At 34.5% G+C, this 16,330-nt stretch overlaps 1 protein-coding gene across 10 annotated transcripts in view; it reads left to right on the top strand.

Moving 5' to 3' along the window:
* Nucleotides 1–16,330, top strand: part of Unc-115a (actin binding LIM protein Uncoordinated 115a) — a 30,969-nt gene that overhangs the window by 12,028 nt on the left and 2,611 nt on the right. For 2 of the 10 annotated variants that reach the window (XM_011645498.2, XM_011645467.2), the window contains 13 exons: nucleotides 3,505–3,665; nucleotides 3,791–3,956; nucleotides 4,845–5,076; nucleotides 5,519–5,837; nucleotides 7,436–7,507; nucleotides 8,193–8,376; nucleotides 8,691–8,950; nucleotides 9,058–9,319; nucleotides 9,452–9,535; nucleotides 11,155–11,255; nucleotides 12,706–12,775; nucleotides 14,192–14,274; nucleotides 16,056–16,268. In XM_011645498.2, the coding sequence (XP_011643800.1) occupies nucleotides 3,505–3,665; nucleotides 3,791–3,956; nucleotides 4,845–5,076; nucleotides 5,519–5,837; nucleotides 7,436–7,507; nucleotides 8,193–8,376; nucleotides 8,691–8,950; nucleotides 9,058–9,319; nucleotides 9,452–9,535; nucleotides 11,155–11,255; nucleotides 12,706–12,775; nucleotides 14,192–14,274; nucleotides 16,056–16,268 (2,207 nt within the window). Of the gene's footprint in view, nucleotides 1–3,504; nucleotides 3,666–3,790; nucleotides 3,957–4,844; nucleotides 5,077–5,518; nucleotides 5,838–7,435; nucleotides 7,508–8,192; nucleotides 8,377–8,690; nucleotides 8,951–9,057; nucleotides 9,320–9,451; nucleotides 9,536–11,154; nucleotides 11,256–12,454; nucleotides 12,553–12,705; nucleotides 12,776–14,191; nucleotides 14,275–16,055; nucleotides 16,269–16,330 lie in introns of those variants that run through there. The other 8 variants (XM_025219348.2, XM_011645476.2, XM_011645482.2 and 5 more) reach the window with 8 other exon arrangements.

Raw genomic sequence — 16,330 nt, 5'->3', positions numbered from 1 at the left:
TCGTTTTTCGTTTTTTTCTGATGCTCTCAACACGCAGAACAGAACAGTCGGCACGAAACGGACGCGTTTAACTCCGTCTGCCTACGTGCGACGAGGATCCTCCATTCGCGCTCGTCGACTTTAACTCATGCGACGACCCGATGACGTCAAATGTATGAAGAGAAACTGTGATGTCATTGTATATTTTTAAAGACTCGCGAGACCTGGCATTTACTCCCGACTTTTCTCAGATTTTATGCGTGTTTTCATCTTTCTTTTCAGCCGTCGGCATATAAATGCTGGCGGCGCCGACATTTGCTTTTGTTTCATTGAATTCACGTGGAGTTCTCGCAAACTAAAGTCATTTGCTCGATAGAACGCGCTTTCTCGCGTGATTTATGTGGGATGTGTAACACTTGGTATTTACGGATCGAATATACTAAGGAAATTTAAATAAGGCGAAAACATCAACGGTTCAAAAATTCGCGAGTTTTTTTGTTTCACTTTTTTAAATTGTTAATCTTAATTATCTTGCAAATTAAATTTTTATTAAAAATTTTACTTTTTATTAAAATATTTTCTCAATATTATCTAAATATAATATTTTGCCTATGAGAGATTAAATTCAAAGCCTGATCTTCCAATGCTTTTTAGTTCTTTTTTATTAATTGCTTCTCCGAAAATAGAATTACGTTCAATTTTCCTGTAGATAAAAATCAACTTTGTTAGCATCCGCGACGGAATTCGCAGCTGACGGGCAATTAATTCGTCGCACTCTACATTCGCAAAATGAAAAATTCCGTTTCGCACCAATGGGACCGGAATAAAAAACATAACAATAGTAGCTTCCTGCATGCGTATAACTTCTCGCCTCTTCTATGCACACGTCGTTAGGTCGAAACAAGCGGTCCTTGGGCGGAACACAGTTGGATTCGGTGCAGCGAGCGAAACTGCCGAGAGAGAGAGAGAGATTATTAGTTCTGCCTCTCTAAATATCGATTGCGCCACGTGGAAACACACGTCCCCTGCGATTTGGCCGCGCGCGGAACGGCACTGCAGATATGCCCGTAATTTATCGTAGTACGCGTTTCAAAACAACCGATAACTCAATAAAGGCACCATATTCATCGCGCCTTCTCGTAGTTGAGTCATCGATCCAAACGACCGGGCGAGATAAACGCTCGTTTCAGATTCGAGCTCCCTCGATCATTTGCTCGTTGGGAATCGCGTTCCTTTTTTCTCCACTTAATTACTCTTGCGACATGTGAACTTCCGCGATGTTGCACACGCGGATTGACGGAAGTCGAAATGTTCAATTTGTCACGCAAAAATAATCGCGCGGCAATTCGCGTCACGTGATGGAATAAATTACGCTGCTCGCGTCGGGCAGAAACTTCTTTCGCGGTGTAATAAAGAAGAGACATAATAGGAATAGCGTAATGAATGTAATGTGATGAAGGAAACGTGCTAAATGCGGACGCAAAGTCCCGATCAAATTCTATTCGAAGCCTGACAATCAATGAATAATGCATCCACTTTACTTGTACGTACATGTATATTCATGTTAAAACACATCGCGCTCGTGTTTTGACTGACGTGTTCGATTCGATCGATTATGATATTAATTCGCGACACGTATAAATCGAACACTGAGTGTACCAAATATAATCCATACACGATGACTAACACGTGTAGACGTAAAAAAGATCGCTTTAGTTGATTGCTGTATATTAAAAAAGGCAAAAAAGGCAAAGAGTCTTTCTGCAATATCTAACGATCATTTGAAAAAAATAGAAAATTCACGGCATATAAATCGTGCATAACGTGTTCCAAATATAATTCACATACAGTAATCAATCGTATCTGAAAGATCACTTTAGTTGTTTGCTATAAAAAAAAGAAATAAAGAATCTTTTTTGCAGCATCTAATAATCGTTTAGAGGAAAAAAAAAATACCGCAAGAACAAACTTATATATCAAAAGTTACAAGTTTAATTTTTAAGAATTTTTGTTTAATATATATATATATATATATATATATATATATATATATATATGTACAGGTTCGTGCGTAGCTATTGCCGTTTGAGGTAAACAATTCCTCACGCGCCTATCAACAATGATCGCCGGGCGAGAGTACCGCGCCCTTTGCCGGTGATTTTTAATAATTAATATTTCGATTATTATTGCGAATATCACAAAATGATATGGGACTTTTATGTTCATTTCGGTCCCATCTATTTTTTCACGAGCGGTGGCAGAAGTATCGCGGAACATTATATATATTTACATACACGAAAAATAATAAATATATATTTATAGATATTAAATATTTAATATTTATTCAATATTAAATATTAAATAATTTTTTATTTAATGTATATAAATTATGGAAGAGAGATTAAAAGTTGTAAAGAATTGTCTTTAAGCTATGATTTAACTCTGCAATCGAAGTTATCCCATAATCAGATCCAGACATCGATTCGATCGTTTGCGAATCGGATTATTCTTGGATCTAATCCAAATCATTTCAAGAGCGCAATTAGACGGCTCGATCTTCCTCCTGAAGGCGTGCGTTAGTAGTAGTAATGCGCCTTTTCAGACGGTGACAGGTGTGTTATATAACTGCTGAAAGTTAACGCACGCCTTGAGGAGCGCCGGCGATCAACCGCGAGTGGAAGACGCGAGTCGCCGTTGTTGACATACATACTCGTACATACAGTCGCAGAAATCCTTAGTGATCGGCGCGCACGAGCGAACAGGTGCATGACTCATACAATGTCTTTTTCCCCGTTAGTTTTAGCTTGTCCTCTCGTACATTTGCGGAAAGAAGTTTACCGTTAACCATTGTTTTATTTAATTATTTTTTTGAATGACAGTCGAAGTGAAATTAAAAATTGTTTATTTTTCCTCATTGTCTGAAAATGTGTATTTTATGATAATTATATTTTGTTTAAAAATAATAATAGTACCGTGTATCTGTATCTCCGATAAGTTAAATTCACCTATATTGTAGACAAATTGTCATATGGTTCTTCATATTATTTTTTAATATTCAATTTAATATTCAAATCTCAAGTAATTTTTCTTTATAATTAAATGATTAAAGAATATTAAAAATCTCGCGTGATAAAATAAATTTATTTTAAAACTGCTTTAAAAAATTTTATGAATTTCCTGGAATTTTGATTAAAATTCCTGGAAAATCCGGGAATTTTCAGGGAATTTATTTATAAAATTTGAGTACACACTCTGAATATAAAATATTACAAGTGAATTGTAATTATTCTAATTAAATATTTACTCCTCAATTTTAGAAATTGAGAAGAAAAGATTCCCAGTTAAATATAAAAATATTCACTACAAGATAATTATATTTTAAAGGAATTTTGATACGCTGGTGAGTCAGCGATGGTATTCTGCAAGTCCGTTTTTTGTTTATTATCGGATATTGAATTATGAAATTGAAATGAGAAATTAACGATAGCTAATACTTGTCAAATAGCGAACGTTTTTTTGTTTCAGGTAAAACGTTTTGCCAGTCTTGTAAGAAGAAATGCAGTGGGGAGGTATTGCGCGTACAAGACAAATACTTTCACATAGGGTGCTTCAAGTGCGCCCAGTGCAACGCCAGTTTGGCACAAGGTGGCTTCTTCGCACGCGAGGGTTCCTATTACTGCACCAAGGTGAGTCACATTCCGTTCATCATCACCGGTTCTTAAGCTATTTTTTTAAACTCGATGAGATTCGGTCTTTCGCTGAACAGAGACAAGAGCCGAAAATTCCAAGTGTTTGTTATTCTATTTATCAGGATTATCGAGAGCGCTGGGGCACGCGATGTGCTGGTTGCGGAGAATACGTGGAGGGTGATGTGGTGACAGCTGGCGAGAAGCACGCGTTTCACCCAAATTGTTTCCATTGCCAAAGATGCCGGCAACCGTTGCTGGGACAGGGAACAAAAGTGTCCCTTGTTCAGGGTACGTGTCGAAACCGAAATACTCTCGGTTTGGTCTAAGGAGCTAAATTGATATGGAGCAATATTCGATTTTCATCTTTGTTCATCCCGTTTTTTAATGTGATACGACCGTCTTAGACGTGAGATGAGAATGACGCTAAAAGATCACTAATTCAAAGAGTCAACAAGAGTTTCTGTCAATTATAGATTGCGATGCGTATCGAGTTATTACGTAATCAACGTATCTCTTTGGCGCGATTTTCACAATTAGCGTGGCGGTCAATCTGTTAAAGCAAATTGCCACTTGGACATATCGTTGCTCCACCGTTACAAGGCCGCGCGTCTACTATACGTACGTCCTTGTAACAATTACGCGACCAAAGGTAAAAATCCGGCATAACGTGCATCACTTTATCGCACACTGTAACGATGCGCGTCACCCACTTCTAGGAAATTAAGGCCGATTGTATATTGCGAATAAATTACGCTGAATTTCACATCTAGTTCTTCGTCGTCAAGAAAGTCATTAAGAAAATAAAAGTGAATTCCGGCTATTGTAATTTAATTTATGACATATTAATTAAAAAAAGAGATAAAGATCTCTTTTGCGTATTTTTCAGTAGTTTGTATTTGTCAGTAGTTTTATGAATTGTTTTTTGTAGATATTGTATCTAAATATTATTAACTAATAAATAATAATTTATTGTGTAATCTTAATAATGTCAACATAATAGATACGAACTATAATATTGGATCAATTTTTTTTAAATGAAAAGATTGTAGGAATAAATGAAATTGGGACAAATTTCATTATAGAAGGGACAATTGGCTCGCAGAGCAAAGGTCAATAGTGGCCTCGACATCTATCGCCGGATCTCGTTAATCTTCTATAACTGTGTATTATTCGTAGGTCAAGCGTTGTGTCATCGATGCGTCGGAATCCCGGTTCGCGAGGCCTCCACGCCGATCAGCAATAGCGCCGGTACCAAAGGCGGCGGGCACGCCGACCCTGGTGCCTGCGCCGGTTGTGGAAACCAATTGAGGGAAGGTCAGGCATTGGTCGCGCTTGATCGTCAATGGCACGTTTGGTGCTTCAAGTGTCACAGCTGCGACATTGTTCTTCATGGGGAATACATGGGAAAGTGAGTCTTGTATAATCCACACGCTTTGACCCTCGCATTTTGATTATTTATATAGACGAAATAGAATTACATTACTCTAAAAATAGTATGATGGCTTCTTTACGAGATTGGCAAAAACTTAAGAAGCAACTTTTCAAGGAAATAAATGATGTTAGGAAATAATTAAATGTATTCTTAAAAAGAATTTTAAATATATCTCTTCTTAAGGAGAATTTTCTTATTTATTCTTAATATTTTCCTTAGTCTAATAATTTCCTTATTTAAAATTTTCTTTAAGAATACATTTATTAATTATTTTTCAAGATCATTTATTTTCCTGAAATTGTTTCTTGGGCTTTTCCTAATCTCATAAAAAAAATTTGCTTAAAGTAAATCAGTGAGAAAGAAGATACATTCGAACGACGACGTGTAAGCCATAGCCGTTGAATTTTTTCTTTAACAGAGACGGCGTGCCTTATTGCGAGAAGGACTACCAAAAGCAATTCGGAGTAAAATGCGCCTATTGCAACCGTTATATTAGCGGCAAGGTTTTACAGGCCGGTGATAACCATCATTTCCATCCAACTTGTGCCCGTTGTACAAAATGCGGCGACCCGTTTGGCGATGGAGAAGAAATGTATCTACAGGGTGCCGCCATATGGCATCCACGCTGCGGTCCAGGACCCACCGGACCCAATGGTATTGTGAACGGACACGGAGATGCTCACACTCCGCAACATCGGGAATCAGAGCGGATTTCCAGCAGCGCTTCGGAGATGCAGGTAAGTCCGGTTGCATCACGCGATCGGTGATTAGCTGTCCAGATTAATTATTCTGTACACATTTAGTGTATTATAACTGATTTAGGCTGTTGTGCTTGTTTATTATTCTTTAATTTAACTATTACTTTAATTTAACTATAAAAACTGAAAACTGACGAATCAAGTGTTAATATTTAATTAATTCTTTTAATTGTTTTATTGTATATAATAATCGTTGATTTGAATATATGTAAAAAAATTATTTTTATTTTTTATTTTCTTTCATGTTATTATCTTCGTTACGCTTGACTCGCTTATTGTGAATAATGATTGCTATACATAGCATTTGTATTTGATAATTATTTACTTTGATATTATAATATATCGATTATAATAATTCATATAAGATATTAATGTGAACTAACGTAGCGTACCAGCGAAAGTAAGCTTTCGATTTTATGGACTAATGCAGGCATAATTTACACCAGGGATCGTATTATTGTACTTTGCGGTTACTTAATATGCGTGTACAATATTGGCCGTTTCTAAGTAATTATACTTTTTTTAAAAATAGACATTATACGAATAATTAAGTACCGCATTTGAAAGTAAATAGCGGATAATTTAGATAATGTTAATACACTGATGGTATTCTCTCCTTCGGTGCAACATATCGTATACGTCGTATATCGTCGAAGCGACTCAAATATTTTTAACGGTGAATGGAAATAGCATTGCGTTCCGGAGCGTTCTAAAATAATACATCGCGAGTGTCTAATTTTGATTTCTTCCTGATCCGCACTGTATAAAACGAACTAATATTTTTTAAAGCTTTCACGTGCTCTTTTCAAGTGCTCTTAGTTGTCCATTAATATCTATTCTTACAAAAAAAAAAAGATTGTTTTATCAAAGAATTATAATAATTTATTTTATATCGAACTACAACTCTCTCAAATGAAAGAATCGAGACCGATCGTATGATTCAATAGTTAATATAGTGTATTTTTTATATCGGTATATAAAAATTACAAATAATATCCATCTTAGAAAGTAAAGAAACGCATGCTGCTGTTTATGTCTAGCATTCGCATTAGTCGATTTAGTTGCATTGAGTATATTGAGTTGTATTCGTTTGCATAATTGAATTTATCAACTGTATTAATGATCATGAGGAAAGCGAAGTGTTTCGCGTGAATGTTTCGTGAAATTGGAAAAACTTTGTAAATTCTATTATCATAATGTACAATATATTTTCTATATTAAAAACCGATCGCTTTATGATTTAAAATCTTGCAAACTCTCCTATGAAACACTTTGTCATTCGACATGTGTTCTTGTATGTTGTACGTGTGTTAGTTATAGTTTTCTGTATAGTGGCGACATAGGATAAAACACATCTTAAATTTAATATTGTCAGCTTTGTGAATAGCTTGATTATTGCCTCGAAGATCAGTTCGCTTGTACTCATTTTACCGTTCCCTCGTCTTTCACGCACGCCTCGACGTAGGAAACAAGCGAAAACGGCAAAGATTATATTATCATTACTTGATTTTGATTAAGTTTTTATTATCGCTTTTCTTAATCGTTGTTTACTTTTTTCGCACGGTCATTATGTATAGTTTTCATTGCGGTCACGCACGCCAAGCCTGAACGGATCGCTGTGCAGCCCTTACAGCAGTCTCAGTCGCAAGGTATGCCATGTGTCACTTAGCACAGCACTCTTTCGACAAGTATTTCTGGTGTCTCTTCTCGCGTTACCTCCTCTCAGCAATACGTGCTTTCGCTCTGTCAGATTCCAATTTCAATTTTATCGATCCGTTAGATAGAAAATTAAAGCTATATACAGACGTTTCAAAGTTCGTATATACTTTGTTTTTAGCTAACATATAAATTTACTAGAGAAAGAAAATTCTGTCGAAAATATCTCGATCATTTATTAATTCTTAATTAATCTGTTGTCTGTTTTCGACATTATTCTAGTCTAATAAAACGTAGTAGTAATATAAACGTAATAAAACGTTCTAATATAAACGTAGTAGTAATATAATAAACGAAGAAAGAAAATTAATGTAATTTAAAAAATTCCAAGAACTAAAATAATTAATATAAAAGTTTGATGCGTTTCTTGACAGAGCGTTGCTCGCCTTGCACATTTTGTTTTCTTCTATACAAAATGCGTCAACAGTCAACTGAGTATAAACATAAGAATTTTTAAATGAAATTTTTTAAAAGAAACGAATTCTGAATGCAAAATCAAATTAAAAAAAAATATGTGTTTACTCAATTTCTTATACGCACTTTGTATAACTGATGGTAATCAGATATATGAAAAATAGGCTGAATCACATATGTAATAAGATACGTTGATTGCCTCAGTATTATCCCGCTCGTACTGGAAGTCCCGGCCTGATCCTGAGAGAATATGGACGACCAGCGGAAGATGTATCTAGAATTTATACTTATTCATATTTGACTGAAACGCCCAGTCAAGGATATTTGAGACGTCCGATACAGCCGTATGATAAACCTCCCACCAGCCCGCATTTCCATAGACCTAGCTGTAAGTTTCGTTTCAGGCTTAATTATAATATAATAGGCTAGATGTTGCAAATGCAGTTGTCTCTTTAATATTTATATTTTGAGCATCAGGAGCAGCAATTTCGGCTCATTTTTATAAATTGAATTTTTAAATTGAATTTATATAATATTGAATTTCTAATGAAATATTAAAAAAAATTATTTTTTTTTTTCTTCTAATCCTATATTTGTTTTATTTGTCTAATTTGTCTATTTATTTATATTCTCCAGAATTTGTTTATCAGAATTTGTTTATCATTAGTCTATATTAGAGAACGCGTTTCTTTCGTTGCGCAGCATCTCGTTCGATAAGAAGCAGCGGTGGACGCAGCAGCAGATCGGGAATGAGAGCTTTAGTCGATGCCTTGAGCGACACCAGACCGAAATCGCCAGCAAGCCAGGTGGATAATGACGAGCCGATAGAACTGGCGCATTATCCGGACGCCATGAAACCACCCCCGGGTGCTCAACCGCCAATTGAGAGAGACGATTTCCCCGCTCCGCCATATCCTTACACTGATCCCGAGAGACGTAGACGATGGTCCGACACATATAAGGTATTATCTTACGATTTAATTATCAAGATACAATATCTGACTTTTTTTTTTATCAATTTCCTTTGACGATTCTGATTATCAGCAATTAATTAATGTTTCTAATTTAGGGAGTACCTGTATCTGATGATGAGGATGACGTCGATAACAAAACGTATATCAAGGAGGCGGAGCAGAAATTAAAAAAAGAGCAGGATGAATTGAGCAAGATCGACACGGGAATAGCTAAAGTATTCCTGCAAGATCGCGAAAAGGATCGTGAGAATTTGAGACATAGAGCTGCGAATGTTGATCCTAGAAATGCCTCGAGGACACCATCTGCCGCGAGAGAACCAACGTATCGATTGCGTTACGAGAGCCCCGTTGGTGCATGTAGGTTACAGTTAATAGTGTATATTTAACATTTTGACATGAAATCTCAAGAGATGTTATTAGATTTAAAATTAAAAGCCTATAAACAGTTAATATTTACATAGAAGATAATTCAAAGAATATTTTGTACAGCGCCTTCGCGAAATATCGATCACGCACGGCCTTGGGAGGATGACGATGGATTCAGCTACAGATCCAGCGGGCCTAGCTACAACGGTAAGTTTTTTTTGTCCATCACGCAATGCCACTCGTAATTGTTTCATTAACATAAGTAACAATCATCTCATACATGTCCACACGTTCGCACATGACACTAACATATCACTCTACCGTTTAAAGTAACATCGATTAGAGAACATTGTGAGTCTCGATAGAGGCGGGGTTTCCCAGGGCGGGAGGTCGTGAATGGTCTCATTTTGTCGCTAAAAAAGAAAACGTTTGGAGTACTAAACATGGAGTACGAATCGACCGAATCGGCCAATAAACCATGATGTGGGTGGGTCTCACGTTTTAATTAAGAAACAATGATAATAGTACTCTCGAGAGCAGGACTTTATTTTATGTGGCGTATGTAGCACCAAAACCGTACATTGGACGCCAAATTAATGTAACAGGTGATGTATTCTACCTATGCATGTTGCCGTCCCTTACCTCAATGTGCTTGCTTTATTATTATTATCTTTTTTTTTATCTTTTTTTTTTTTTGAAATGCAAATGGCGCATCAACCGATATTTCTAAATAACGGACAATTAAATCGCCATTACAATCTTTAGCCCTGGAAATCGTTTCTCGAGGTAATTTACTGTTCTATATCTTGCATGTCACTTGGGACCACGAAGTTCATTATACACGGACACATATTGCCCCTATGCACATCACTCTCATTTCTGCGGCACGACTATACTTTCAAATAAAATTCAAACTGGATTTTAAATTGATGGAGAAATCAATTATTGTCATTTCTTTCTCTTTCTCTTGTGTATTTCAATAAGATTCGTTCTCGCAAACATTCTATCTGAATTTAAAAGAAATTAATATTCAATCGAGATTATTTCAAAATTTATGCATATTTATTGTAAATAATTATTTTTAATTTCTTATTTTATTATATAATATAAAAGATAATTAATAGTTCAAAATTCAATCAACTAATTTTTTATTTACTTTTAATAATTGGAAATAGAATTGTTAATAAAAAATTTTAACGTGTAAATTTTAAAATGTCTTTTTCAGGGTGATTAGTTCTTAAATATTTTAAAAAAATCTTATTTACAATATTGGAAGATAAATTGGCAACGCGATTGTATTTTGTTGCGCATGATATTTATTTCTTTTCCGCACCGCACATTTTTGCTTTCTGACAAATATACAGAATTTTGCTTTATGGTATCTTCCAATGTTGAGTCGTCAGATAGTTTTAGAACGTTAATGGAACGTTTATCCAATTTCGATTAATCCAATTTTATATATGTAAAACTAAAAAAGATTCACACTTAATAAATAAAGCATAACAATTGTGTTTAATATTAAATATGAAAAACGACAATTAAAAGAGTATTACCTTAAAAGAATTAATAAATCAACAAGTAGCTAATTATAATAATTTTCTATTCTGTTTGACAAGCACAAGTCTTTCTATTCATATTCCTGTAAAAATTGTGAAAACAATCTATCAATATAACAAAATTGCTAAATGAGTCCAGATTAGCGTTCTAGATTTAATAGGACACGGCAATCTACGTTAGTCACACACACGATGCTACTACCTGTCGTCTACTATCATTGTGTCTCTATTTGTGTTTTTGTGTTTGTGTTGTGTTTGCGTGGGCGGCAGTTGGGAGGTCATCGGCGCGCTCCCCGGCTCCCAGAAACTATCCACCCCTTGGTACTCAGCGCGCCTTCACTCTTCCAAACGCCACTAGGCACTATCACTCGGTGAGTCCGAAAACTTTCCAATTCGCCCGCCGTTGGTCCCAAGTCAAACAGTGTCCATTTTTAAGTTCCATTTCTTAAGTAATAAGTTGCTCAATTTGTTAGTTTAGTTTCTCCTTTGGAAAGTTTCAGTGTTATTTATTCTATTATTTTTCCACGATTAAAGATCGAAAGATGAGTTGTGCACGTGTAAAATAGATATGTAAAGCCGTATTTGCCGATGAAGAAATAAGAATTTTGAATTATTGTTGTTTTGACATTGGAACAATAATTAATTATTTCTGGTGATGCAAGAGTGATTCACTTGCAATTATACTTTCAGATACATTCATCCGTTGTGTAAAGTATGTGATAATATAATATGTAAATTACAACATTCTTTTTTTTGGAGAAATACATTTATATTATATATAATATAAATATATTATTATTTATATTTATATTTATATGTCTCTATATTTTGTTGGTAAGAAAGGAAAGTTTTTGACTTGTAATCACGGCGGGCGCGCTTACAAGAAGGATCTGCTGTACTTACACGCAGATGCTGGCTTTTTATATATCTGTTTTTTTTTTTTTTTTTTTTTTTTTTTTTTTTTTTTAATCGCGAAACTTTTTGCCTCGCACCTTTAATGAGAGTAAATGCTTTGTGCACTATCGGATATCTTTTGGCGCCGTTTGCCGATGGGGGTGCGATAACATATTTGAAATTATTATCACAGATATCCTTCGTTACACGCGATGACATTGAAAGCGATTGAATTCTGTGTATATATATATATATAGAATATATTTAGCGACGCAGCTGATGCATATTTTTCTTAGTTGATGCTTACAATGATTTACTAAAGATACACATTTTATTTTATTATTGCACGAGATAGTTGCGTGTATAAATTATATCGCGTGTTGTACATCGATGGATATCTGTCTTTAAAAATCTGTTCGGATTCGTGGTAGAAAAGCGCACAGTGTCAAGTGTATATTATTGTTGAGGCGCAGAGATAAGAGGGAAAAAAATGTCTTGATAATGATTGATCTTGGGACGGGACACATGAGGGAGCGACATGGCTCCGGGTAGAGATAACGGGTACGAAAAATCTGGCAAGCGAACGTTGGGCATTCGTATGGGAGATTGAGCGAATTGAAATCAGACGCTAAGGACTAATCAGTAACACTTGTCGATTGACTGATTTGCAAACCAGTTGTGAGCTCCCTTCGGCACATCCCGAAGCCGGGGTACGGTCTGGCACCGCGAAGTCACACCTTCTCCTCGACCGGCGGTTCCGTGTCTGCTCTCCCTGTAAGTCTTGCACCGCAAGTCACAGTCGGCGATGCGACGTGCACCGCGCTGATAGTGCAATTAATACGTATATAGAAGAGAGTATACATAGAGTCGACTCGCGGCGGCCAAGCGGATCACGCCTCTCTAAGATAACGCTTTTCTGTCGTCTAGGGCGACTATTCGTTCAGCGGGATGGGCGACAAGACGCACAGCACTGATTTCTCGTCTGGCAAGTCGGACAGTGAGTAAAACGAGCGGGACCGACCCCCTGCGCCGGTTCCCGCTGCACACACGCACACGCGCGCGCGCGCACACACACACACACACACACACACACACACACACACACACACACACACCGCGGCCCTCTCACCTGTTTACACCACGCTTGACGCGCTCGCAATTAGACGGACGCAGTGCCCACAGTGCCCATTGTGAATCGAGCCTATCGAGACTTCTTCGTTGATTTTTTGAGAGCTAAGAGCTTACATTAGTAATCGCTGATCTAAAATATATTTACATGTCTAATGAAACAGAACTTTGTAATTCTGGAAATATCATATTAATAGAATCGAAATATTGTATTAATAGAAATTTGATGAATCTTTATCTTTTTACGTTAAATGCCTTTTTAATTTTTAATTTAAATCTGATATTCTCGCAAAATAAAATTTGTTCAAACTTGTCTGATTTATCGAAAGTCACTGACTCAGAAATAGATCTGTCGGTAATCTTCTCAATAAAGTGTTACGCTTATATATCTTGAAAAAAGATGACTTGTGAAACATCTCCAATCCAATGCATAAATTACTTTGTCACGCTTAATTTGTGATGAAATTCGTGATGGAACTGTGGGCAATTTTTGCGAGTGTGTCGTTGCTATTTTTATCATTTTTTTTTTTTCATTTAATATACTTCGTTTTGCTTTGTTCTCGCATGCTTTACTAACATCTCCGCGAATCTGTCGCATTATAACTGGTGAAACATTATATGTCATACGTTGGATTGTTGTAAGTGTCGTATGACATTGTCTATTTAAAGAGCTATGAAAGTGACATTTGTTTCAGTATAAAGTACTAGATTAATAATAATCTACCAAATGCCTAAATAACAGATTCCTTTTAAATAATTGTGTTAAATTAATGGGGAAAAGGCGATAACTCATATTTATAGAGAGAATGTCAAAGGAAATATCAGAAATATTTTAAATAGAGATACTTATTTCTAGTAACATGCGTTGCTAGAAATAAGAATTATAATTTCATTCATATATTCTTCGGCCCTTTAAATGGGAAAAAAAAAACTTGTGCACATAACACGACCATTAGTTGACACATTAAAAAATATAGATAACTCTTTTATAAATCTTATAAATCTTATAAATTTTATAAATCTTTATAAATTTTGCAATAGACTTACCATTGAGTCGCTATGACAATCATGTTCCCAGCATTACTTTGTCTAATCAAGTCTAGTCAAATAATATTGTTCTGCGTTATTCTATGCATTTTTTCAAATTGTAAAATATATAGACAAGTAATTAAAGGGGAACATTATTGATAGAAAGAGAAACAGATTGTAGTTAGCATAGGAAATGGTTTGTGCAATATTTGACATGGTTTGACATGGTTTTCTTTCACATTTTCCCCAATTTTAGTATCAACAGGCAGTATCACGGATGTGGATCGACGGGCATTGGTATGTACCACAGCCCCATACTACTCCCGGCGAATTAGCATGGTTTGTAGCTTGTTCTTGCATCACTGTATCACAATAAAACTCTATTTATTAAAACAATTTTAATCGTACTGCATAGAAGTAATAGAAGTGATATATTTTCTATATTTATATTTTTTATATTAATTTCAAAATTATTTTAATATATTATAATAACTTTTTTACGTACAAAAGTCATTAAGTTTATAGAAAATTAATTATTAAATATCTTTCGATTTGTTGAAAAGTGGATAATAAGTCTTTTAAATTTTAAAGACTGAAAAATTTATCCCATATTTTTTTCGTAATTAATATGTGATATCAAATTTAATTATTCTAATAAATGGAGTTTACACACAAATATATAATTTTATTTAACATTCTAGCACGTCTTTATAATTACAAATGTGTTGCATTAAATGCGCACGTTCATCTAGAGAAACAAGATAATACAGTTTGTACGTTTGAAAAATTTACTATGTGTATATGCATATGTGCATATGTATTATTTATACATATTTTTGTTAATTATATTTGATTTGCTACTTGTTTTTATTTTATTAATGTAAAATATTGTATATATAATGCTGTATAATGAGCATGCTGTATATTTTGCTGTTCTTTGAGTTTTGCATTTTTTTATGATCTTTACTTATTTTTAATTTGCTCTATATTGCATATTTGATTTATCCTAAAAGTTTCTCCTTCTAATTAAGTTAAGTTAGTTAATTTTATCGAGTTAACTTTATCCAATTTACACTATTTATAGCTTTATGAAGAAATGTGTTATTTTATCTTTTTTGCGTTTTTAAAATAATGTAATTTATTTGATAAGAAACAATTATGAAAAATAAAGATATTAAAATTTTTTTTATATAACTTTGAATAATTCAATTAATAATTTCAAAGATAATATAAGAATCTGAATGGAATTGATATCATATCGGTTCATATCAGCGATTTAATGCATCAAAATGTTCTTTCTTTTATAGAAATAAATTATTTAATGTTATATAACGTTGTGAATAATATATTTATTTGTAATTGAATATTTCGTGTGTTGTGTTTACACGTACACAAAATTTTTTTAATACAAAATTCTTCAGTTACAAGAAATGCATGAATGGCATAAACATTATCTGCACTTGAAGAAATATAATTGTACAGTAAAGTACAATGTTGTTTATAAGAAATATAAATAATTGTATATATTGGTGTAAATTTTAAAAATAAATTAAATTACTCGTAAAATAAATGCTTCAATCTATTTTGAATAAATTAATGTACTCCTAATACTTTTAGTAGCTGGAGATTGATTAATGAATTATGAAGCAATCTATTGAGTCATACGAATTTAATTATTTATCCGTGCATACAAATAAAATTGATTATATTATTTTAGTCATATTATTTTATTATTACGTGGTAAAAATATAACAATATGTGTAAAAGATGTGTTTATTATTTAAGGCGTGGACAAGAGCATTTTTAGGGGATGCATGGCAACAAAAATTTTTAATTGAAATGTACAATCAAAAAGAAGCTTTTTGGATTTTACGAATTCATGTTACAAAATTTATATGCGACAACATTATATTACTCTATAAAATCTTACCTGGCCAGTAGTTTGAATCAGTTCTTTCGTTTGAATTCATTTTTCTTTTCGAAGACTTAAAGACTTGACGAATGCAAATGCAACCCTTTACATTTTTTTGCATCGTCCATGTCATTGTTTTTCATACTATTCATATCTATACGTATGCCTTTGTTAATGAAATTCATGATTCTATGTGATTGTGGTGCAGAATGATGGTGGTATCCTTCCATCGTCCACCACGTATACAGGTGGCCTAGGTTCGGTTGTTGGAGGCCACGTTGGAGGTCATCATGTAAGAAGATCGCTGCCGGACATGGGTGCTGCCCATGTGCCAACCGAACCACCCAAGCTTTATCCCTACCATTTACTTGTGATTACCAATTATAGGCTGCCAGCTGATGTGGATCGTTGCAATCTCGAAGTGAGTGATAGCTGCGAGCGCTTAACCGTTTTATTTATAATTTTAAATAATTATACGACATC

Source organism: Pogonomyrmex barbatus, unplaced genomic scaffold (assembly GCF_055798465.1).
Source record: "Pogonomyrmex barbatus isolate J1 unplaced genomic scaffold, ASM5579846v1 scaffold19, whole genome shotgun sequence".
Lineage (NCBI taxonomy): Eukaryota > Metazoa > Arthropoda > Insecta > Hymenoptera > Formicidae > Pogonomyrmex > Pogonomyrmex barbatus.
This window is presented reverse-complemented; position numbering and strand designations above follow the sequence as displayed.